Source organism: Thalia democratica, chromosome 4, assembly GCF_965202585.1.
Source record: "Thalia democratica chromosome 4, ktThaDemo2.hap1.1, whole genome shotgun sequence".
Classification (NCBI taxonomy): domain Eukaryota; kingdom Metazoa; phylum Chordata; class Thaliacea; order Salpida; family Salpidae; genus Thalia; species Thalia democratica.
Window position 1 is genome coordinate 64469928 of NC_139168.1, and position 9586 is coordinate 64479513.

General features: G+C 27.2%; 1 protein-coding gene across 1 annotated transcript; it reads right to left on the minus strand.

Annotated features, from left to right (window-relative positions):
• Nucleotides 1-3161: 3161 nt before the first annotated feature.
• Nucleotides 3162-9586, minus strand: LOC145833549 (interferon-induced, double-stranded RNA-activated protein kinase-like). Its single transcript, XM_082940716.1, has 11 exons — nucleotides 9496-9586; nucleotides 9198-9325; nucleotides 8431-8514; nucleotides 7406-7488; nucleotides 6806-6916; nucleotides 6595-6671; nucleotides 6034-6137; nucleotides 4671-4800; nucleotides 4192-4259; nucleotides 3378-3539; nucleotides 3162-3296 (listed from the first exon to the last, which is right to left on the minus strand). The coding sequence occupies exons 1-11, from the start codon at nucleotides 9584-9586 to the stop codon at nucleotides 3162-3164; spliced, it is 1173 nt and encodes a 390-aa protein (XP_082796842.1).

A 9586-nucleotide genomic window follows, 5' to 3' on the forward strand; every position in this document is an offset into this window, starting at 1 on the left:
AGCTCAAATTGTAAAAGTGATTAACAATTTTTACTACCTACAAAACACGTTTAACGTTAAAAATAAACTTGAAAATTTTAAATAAAACCAATAAATACAGATAAAAACTATTGTCCAAGTTTATTACAATAAGTATAAACTAACGAAAATACTCAGTCAGTGATATTTATCTGGTATTAAAAACATTAAAACACAAACCGTTTTTTTTTTTTTTGCTTCTTATTTTTTTAGTCAAACTTCTTTTGTATTTGCACATACTTTACATTTACCTCAGTAAATTAATTTATTTGTTTCAACGTTTATTGAGATAACGTTTAATTGCTTTTGTCTTGAATTTAACACTGAAATTATTAAGTTGCTCAAAAAAGTTCTTAGTTAGTTATAGGTCAGGCAGGTTTTTTTTTGAGAGACTTGTTTTAAAAACAAATTCGTTTTCCATTAAAACAAAATGTTATTCAAACCGTATTTTATCGTATTATTAGTTTTAAAAATTCAGTAAGAAAACGTTTATCAAACTTTTAATGTTTTTTATACTTAAATTGAACGTCGAGTATTTGAAACTTCATTACTTCAGCACATATCTGCAAGCGCTGGTTTTATTTTTAGCCATTTTTCAAACGTAAGACTATTTTAGCATTTATATTTTAACTTAGCCCTTTTATTGATCTTTTTATAGAACTTTTGCTAAAAATAATTAACCAAAAGAACTTAAAAATAAATAAGCTTTTAACTATATTTTTAAATATCTAAAGATTCACTTAAAATTAAAAAACTTTTTTTCGTATACCAGTAAGCTGACTAAGCTTAATAGAATCCTTTTCTAAACAAAAAACTGTAAAAAGCATAAGTACAAAAATCTATATGAGTAGTTTAAACAACTTACATTATAGAACTTATTTTGAGATACTGAACAAAACGAAAAATAAATGTTATTATATAAAATAAATACAAAACATGTACTAAAATAGACTTTATTAAATTGTTTGAATGTACTTTTAGCTAAATATATCAAATGTCACAACGTTATATAAATTTTTTTATCTTAATTTATATAATTTAATTAAATTGAAAAACATAACTTTTATACATAAAGCAATGTAAAACAGTTTAAAATACCAAAAAATAAATGTTTAGTATGTCTGACAATGAATAAAAATATTACAAAACAGGAAATATTTTCACTATTCTGACAACTATTTCATGTAGAGAGACTTTTTTCACACACTTTAGTCTTAATAATAAGCTTCCCGGTTAGCATGACTAACTAAAAAGAATAAAGATTTTAATAGCAAAGAACTGTCGTTTTTCGGTCAGATCAATTTACTAATTTATTACTACTGAGAAACTATTTAAAAAAATAAAACCAGCAAGTTATGCTAAATAAACTACGGTTCTAAACTAGATTCACAGGTTATCTTAAACTTTGCTATGTTACTAATATTTTTATTAAAAACATCTATTATGTATAAAGAAATCTTTAGTTAGATAAACAAATGTTAGACCTACAAGCTTACATTGTTGATTAAAATATTAAACAATAACTTAAGAAAAAGGTCTTTTTTATTTAACTTTTATTTAGAAACTACAAGTTGAACAGGTAGCTTAGATTTTAAAAAATCTAAAATTACACTTTTTGCCAACTTAAAACCTTTTTGCTTATTTATTACTTTTGCTCTATTACATTCAAAATCGCCCTTTGAAAAATTGTTGCTATAATTTTATCTTGCATATAATTTCTTTTTGGTTTATTCGGCGGTCAGTTGTTTCATACTTTCTAATACAACTAGTCGGATGTATTTAACATAAGCATTGCACATTTGCATCGTTGCATACTAAGCTGTTAATACTGTCAAAAATAGGCGATATCGCTCATTATGATATGGCTTTCTATAAATATTTACTACACTTTTTCGAAAAACTTTATTTTATACCTTAGAATTTGTTATTAGCGTTGAAGTAGCTACTAAATTGAACCGACAAAACTGAAGCAAACATAAAAATAGCTACATGCTTATTAAAAAGAAGCATAAAGTAAGTATCTTAAACAAATTCCGAATAACGATGAAAAACCAAATTCAGAAATATTTGATTAAAGTTTAAGTACTGTGCTAGCGCGGCTAGAAAGTTTCATCTTTAAGTTCAATCTATATTAAATCTTTTTTTTTTTGCTTGTTTAAATTTATTTTACTAAATAATTTTTGTTTTGTTTAATAAAAAATGAAACATAACAATATAACGAAAAATACGAGTAGCATAAACGATATATCCATTTATAACAAGAAAAACAGCTATAACGTTTAGCTTCCTAAAGATCAAATTATCTGAAATATCTAAACACTTTAATTTAAAATTTAAAGCTAAACCTTCAATTATGACTGAAGAAACTAATAGTTTAAACCAATTGTGCCTCCTACAAGAGTAAAAAATATAAAATGATGCTTATAAATAAATTAAATTTTTAATGTAGACTATAATTTAGCTCACTTCTATAAATAGATAGAGAGCATAAGTTAACGAAATAAAGAAAAGAAATTAAAAACGAAACTGTCAAATAAAAGCTTTTTAAACACTTGACAAATTGAATACGGTGCACAAAACTTTAAAAGCTGTTTTACCTAAATTATTAACTAAAAGTATTTTCTAATTACTATTACGATATGTTATCATTAAAACTATTAAAGACAAATATCTAAAAAAAATCTTGTCCTTTTTTGAAGACGTAAAAATTTAAATATTAAGGCTGTTCCATCTTTAAAATAAAACGAAAATAAACATGTTTAAAATTTAGAACTGTCTAAAAATAAATTAGAATTTTTATAAAACTATCTAAAACTTGTTTTTAAAACATCTAACTAAAATTTGAATATTAAGGCTGTTTCCCCTTTAAAATGAAACGAAAATAAACATGTTTAAAATTTAAAACTGTCTAAAAGTATATAAGAATTCTTATAAAACTATCTAACATGTGTTTTTGAAAAATCTAACTAAATCAATACAAACTAAATAGAAAACCTACTAAAATAATACAAAGCTAGTTTTTAATGCTCAAAATTTTTTACCAACATTAAAAACTACTACTTTCACAACATAACTACTACCTTCAACCGCGTAAATCTAAAAAATAAGTAAAACAACGAAAGAAAAACTAATAAAAACTAAAACTAAAAGTTTGTTGCAGCGAAATTGGGCGCACTTTTAGCCGCACCGAACCGCAACAGCTGCAAGTCCTCGCGCAAACGTTCAGCCTGCGGTCTTTCGCTTGGATTAAGGCTTAACGCTTTTTTGAGATCATTTTTCTAGAAAAAAAAAAGATAAATTTATCTAATGAGTTTTGGTGTGTTTTTTTAAATGAATTGCACTACTTATAAAAAACTTACCACAAAGCTCAATCTGCCAGACTCGATCGCTTCCGGGAACCGTGACTCTCTGGCGCTTTCCACCACGCTGGTGATTCTGGTGGCAGCCGGCCTGGAAAGCACCAAAACCGCAGTCAGAGTTGCCGAGTACACGTCCACTGCCGACGTGTATTTCAGAAGACGCTGTAAATTGTATTTCATTTTAAATTAAACTAGCTACTACTTAAAATTATGTTTGTACTTTTTACTACATTTGTCAACTAGCAGGTTTTATTTAACTTACAACACTTAACTGGTAAATATTTTAATGCCGTGATTAGAATCCCTTGAAGAAAATTTATTACTACTTACGTTTAATACAGTATTGTTAGCTTTAATTAAAATGATTAACACTCGAGTAATGTTCAAAAGCATATTAAAATTTTTTAATTACTTCCTACAGCTACTCAAAACTTTTAACAAAAGCATATATTAAAATGAAAAATCTAACACATAAAGCACTACTTAAAATTTATCACTATAATGTTGTGATAACAATTTAGGATTTCAATTTTTAATTAGTAATACAGTACTACAACAATGCACACACTTTAAAGTTGAAAAAAGTTTAAGCGCCATAAACATTTCAGCTAAACTCAAACATTTGGTCAAAATATAACTAACAACAACAAAACTTAAATCTTTTTTTAGAAGGAAAAAGTTTCAGTAGAAGCTTTTTTAATTTTTCAAACACCTCGAACCTTTTATTGTGTGTTAATCCATTTGCATGGTGCTTAGTAGCAAACTATTTATAAAATAAATACGATTAAGCTACAATCTAGATAATAAAACTGACCTGTTCAGGAGCCATGAACAGTTCAGTTCCAACCAGATACCGATGCTTCACAAACTTTGAATTTTTTCCTGTGGTTTTATATTTTACTGGTTCAACATTTTGTACTAAACAAAACTGTTTGCAATATAGCCTTATATACATCTCAAGGCAAAATAGCATCTAAAAGTTCTAAACAAGGATATATATTTGTGTATGTATTTATTGATATTAAATTTTGATTCTTTAGTTAATTGATAAAGTAGACTGATAAAAACACTTTTTAATAAAATATGGATTTCAACAAGTATCATCTAGTTTTGTACACTTAAACCGATAAGAAAATGCAATGACACTCTAATGCATTGCTTCATTTTAAATAATTATGCTAAATATTAATCTAGCAAAGTTATAAAAACGATGTAACAAAGCAAAATCTATTAGTGTCGATGCATCTCTAAAACGTTAAAACTGAGCTCCAGACAATGAGCATTGCAACTAACCAAAACGCTTGGCTACGCCGAAATCGGTGATCTTCACCTGATGGTCCACAGTGAGCAGGATGTTTCCTGGCTTTATATCACTGTGGACCATCTTCTTCTGGGTGTGGAGGTAGTTGAGGCCGGCGAAGATCTGAAACGAGTCAGTGTTTCTAATTTAAGTTTTAGAAAATTGTTTTGTTTAAGTATTCTGTTTTTATAAGCGCGCTTTCCAGCTTTTATATTTACATTTGCTTATCTGTTAAACCAGGGTTTTTCAGAGAGAGCAATATGGCTCTTTTGTGGGCAACCAGCTCTAAAGGGGCCAAAGAAGGACCGTAAGTGTAAAGGGGCCATAAGGTGGTCATGAAGAGCCATTTGAAACTTACACTAGATAAAGTGTACTTGTTTCTGAAGAGCAAAAAAAGGTCTTAGGCGTATTTATGGTTAGTCTTAAAACTTGCACTAGTTAATATGGGAAGATTTCAGAAATCTATGGGCTATAGCTTTTTTTATTCTTTCATTGTGAGTCTTAAAAAAAAGTTTGGAAATCCCTGGTTTAAAAGGTTGCATTATATGGTATAAAGTTAAATAGTTTTTGTCATGGTCCGTACCGTATTTACACTAAAAAACAACGTTGTGATTCTAACAGAATGTTTTCGTTATCTTAAAAAAACAAATATTTGTATCGATAGAGATAATATGTTAAGAGTATTGGGAGTAAGATTTTTTTCTACAAAATTTACATTTAAGTTTATTTGAAAACTTGAAGTACAAACTGTTAGTCAGATTTTAAAGAAAACTTTAATTCACTACTAAAAAACAATCAGTTTTGTAAAAAAAATCCAACACAGACGTATGGACTGTAATTAATTCATTATTAATTTTCTAAGAAATTGAAAAACGCATAAAACAAATGTCTAGTTTGTTAAGTAACTGAACTAGACTTTTTTGGAAATGCTTGTTGAATTATAAAAAAATAAGAAACTTCGAAAATTAAAAAAAAAAAAGCGATTGATAACACAATAGATAAAACTAAACATACTTTATAAGTAATTTTCAACTCAAAAATTAAAACTATTACCACATAGTTGAATATAACTAAGTTAATTTTATGGGAGAAAATTCTGAGAACTACTTAGAAAAAAAAAACTTTAATAAACTTTTATTTTTTGGATTTTAAAATTAGCGCTAAGTAACTACTAACCTCTTTTTCTTGTTACCCTTATAAAGCAAATTAAGATTTTGTTTAGTTTGGTAGAGATCTTTTTTATATCAACATGTAAAAAATGACTTTCCTATTTACACAAAAAAAAACAACCCTGTTAGTGTTTAGTCTTCTAAAAGCAGGAAAAAGTAGTTGTTTTAAATTTAAAAACGAAAATACCTGGTCAACAATATTGAAATTATTTTGGTCGGTTTGGGGGCTTTCGCTGCAGAGGTGATCCTGAAGATCTTTTTCGGCCATCTCAGTAGAAATTATCGTTATTTCTGTAAAAAAAAAACACAGTTTAGTAAATGAAACTGACCGAGTAACTTTTTTCTAATAGAGTATAAGCTAGGTTAAAAAGTATGCATATTACTAATTTCAGTTTTTTTTTACAGGTTCCTAGTTTAAAAATACTTGTTAAAGTAATGTTAATGTACGAACAGTATATAAAAACTTATTTTATTAAAAAAATATAAATGTAATTTTTAATAAACAACTTAGATATATTTTAATTGAATACGATAGTTTGTTTTAAATGAGTGAAATTAATTGTAAAATATAAAAGCTTTATTAATTTAGATTTAAGTGTATTATTTTGTTATTCCTAGATTTAAAAACAAACAGTTATTAGAACTTACAAAAGTAATATATGTTCACTTACTTTCAAATTTAGTTTCTTCAAAGCCAATAGTTTAATTGTGAAAACAAAACGTTAAACAATTATCAACAAAGACTTACTCGTGAAGTTAAAACACTTTTCCTGGATTTTTTTCAAGTTATAGGACTTCAGATTCGGGCATGTGCTCAGATGAGATCTGTTTACAAAATAAAAATGAACATGTGTAACAGAAACGTAGTTAGTTCTCGCTGCAACATTGAATCACAAAGTTTTGATAGTGACAATAATAAAAACATAGCACTTTTTAGCTGAAAAATATGATTCACTTACTTGAACTTTTCGTCCCAAGTTTCGGTCCAGATTGTATGGTACTTGACCACGTTGTTGTGAGTTAAACTTGACAGAATAGTTGCTTCGGCCTCAACTTGCAGACGAGTGGAACTGGTAGTTATCATCAAACATTATTTATTAAAATAGCAGTAAGTTTAAAACTACGGAAATGTGAACTTTAACAAATTAATTGCAAGGTTATTTAACAGGTTGTTTTATTAAATAGGTTGTATAATTAACACAAACAGAAGCTTTAAAGAAAATACTGTAATAACATAATCAAAATTTTAAACTAAAACGTTACAATTTTAAAGCTGCATAAAATAAAGTTTTACTGTCAATTAAAATTTCGTTAAAAACGAAATGAATAAATTGATTTTAAGCAATATAAAAACCTTTACAAAGTTTATTAAAACCTTTTAATCAAAACCGTTACATAACTTTAAGAAATTAATTAACAATGAAAAATTAACAATTTCTCAGTATTTGTAAAAAGTAATAAAAAACAGTGTTTAAGTTAATTTGAACAAAAAAAAACATCAATAAGTATTTTTGAGTCATATTGTTGTATAGCTATAAATACACAAATCAAAAACTCACAGATTATTTACAATTTGGAGTTTTAGTGCATATTGGGAGTCATCGCTCTTAGATTTTGCGCATACTACTGTGCCGTATCCTCCCTTTATTTTTTTAATAATTTCCGTTAATTTCATGTTTCTTTTTAATAACTATACTAGACTAATAAAATGAACATTGAACATTTGAAAGAAAACTGCACACGTAAATCCATTTGGCCCCCTTTGGACCCATTAAAGATATTTAGAGACCATGAGCAAAGGGACCAAAGAGAGGGGGTGTGACTAGTAAGGGGCTCATAAAGTCGTAGTTTGAAACTTACACTAGATATTCTAGAGTTAGTGTTAGGAACCAGAAAAAAAAATAAAAGGTCATAGGTGTATTTTTCACATAAGTTTTTTGAGAAATCTTGTTAAAGAGTGCCATAGTTTTTTAAGTTTTTTCAAAGGGAACTTTTAAAATAATTTTGGATAATCCTGATATAAATGTTTATACTAATTTCTAAAAACACATCCAATTGGTAGTTGGTTTTATTTTTATTAGATAAACTTTTTTGTTTTTTATGTTCTTTGAGACACCCTATCAAACTTAAAAATTTTTCATATATAATTAATACATAAGCTGTAACAACAGAAAAATATCTTAAGTGTGAACTTAATTTGCTTCGTTTTAAATCAAAATAAAACAAAAAAACAATATTTTTGATAATAAAAAAGCATAGGCAATAAATACTAGAGAAAGCTACTACTTTAAGTTAAATAATTGGTTTTAGTTCGAAAAAAATTTTCTAGTACAATATTTAGCTTTAAAAAGTTAAACTTAACAAAAATAAAAAGTATTGGTATTTTCATAAAAATAAGAAATTAAAAGTCTCTAACATTAACTCTTTTCGGTTAGGACCTACTGATTACTAAAACTTTTTTCTACAATAAAAAGACAATTTAAATAAAATAACTGTTTAAATACAAACAAAACACCCTTAAAACTTTAAAAGATTTCACATCAGTTTGCTACCAAAATAAACATAAGATTTATTCTATACTCACTTCGCCAAGTAAATCAGTTAGAGTGTAGCACAAGAAGTTCTTCACTTGTTCTTGTGGGCGAGCAGTCTGTGTAGCGGCAGAGTTCTGTATCAATTAAATACTTTTATTATTGTATTCTCGATCTTTTGATAAGTTATTTATATATTTTTTTAACATTAACTTTGTTATGTGTAAGTTAATTAGTTTTCAATTTAATACCACTAGTCCTACAAAAACGTATTTGTTCATAAATCAAACTAATTAAATTTTTAATTCTAAAAATTACAAAAAAACTAGTTTCAAATACTAAAAAAATTAACAATAATATTAAACAAAAGTAACCTGATTGTCCTTTAATAACCGTCTAGCAATAAAGGCCCGTAAAAAAACAGTTTAAAGTACTAAAATAAACTTTCAAATTATTATTATTTTAAGTTTAATTATGCACTAAGATTCAAGTAACAATGTAAAACATAAATTTATAGTTATTTTATATGTAAGAAGTCGTTAAAAATGTTTGAATTTTAAGTTAGTACTAGATAAGTTTTTGTAAAGTAATTTAAGGTTACTTATACTAATTTAGTACTTGATATGTTGAAGCTAAACTTACTGGTAGCACTCTCGCAAACCAGGCTTTTACTGGATCCTATTGAAATTTTTAACTTGTTATAATAAGTACTTATTAAAACTAATAACTAGAAAAAAAAATCACATTTTGTAGTACTTAGCTCAAAAGTCCATCTAAAAGATACTGCAAAGTACTTCGCGATCAAATTTTAAGTACTCACTTTAACGGTAGCTGGGGCTAGGTGCCACGCCGTACAAACAACAACAATGAGGAAGAGGACCGCGCTGATGACAATTAAAACGGTGACAAGAGTTGAATTGTCAACAGATTGTTCGTTGTCCTCTTTACCTGTTTCGGAGGGTTGGTTGTTTGAAGATGGTTGTTTGACATGACAAATGATTTTGTAGAACTCAGGCTTCTGTCCGCAGAAACTTTTTCCCAAATAACCGGTTTACGATAACAAAGAAAGTCTTCACACGATGAGCTTTTGTTTTCTTTTCTTTTAATAAGGTAATAACCTATTTGATTGCTTTCACATTTTCCTTCAATCTCTAAGATCTTTGTTTTCACTAATTTAACTCCATTACCATCTAGTTCCACATCTTCCAT

What these genes read in the sequence shown, in the direction of transcription:
- LOC145833549 (XM_082940716.1), bottom strand. Translation starts at nt 9,586, where the DNA reads ATGGAAGATGTGGAACTAGATGGTAATGGAGTTAAATTAGTGAAAACA. An exon ending in TAGCCCCAGCTACCGTTAAA is followed by an intron (nt 8,515 to 9,197) that starts GTGAGTACTTAA and finishes TAATTGATACAG; the next exon opens with AACTCTGCCGCTACACAGAC. An exon ending in ATTTCAATATTGTTGACCAG is followed by an intron (nt 4,801 to 6,033) that starts GTATTTTCGTTT and finishes GACTCGTTTCAG; the next exon opens with ATCTTCGCCGGCCTCAACTA.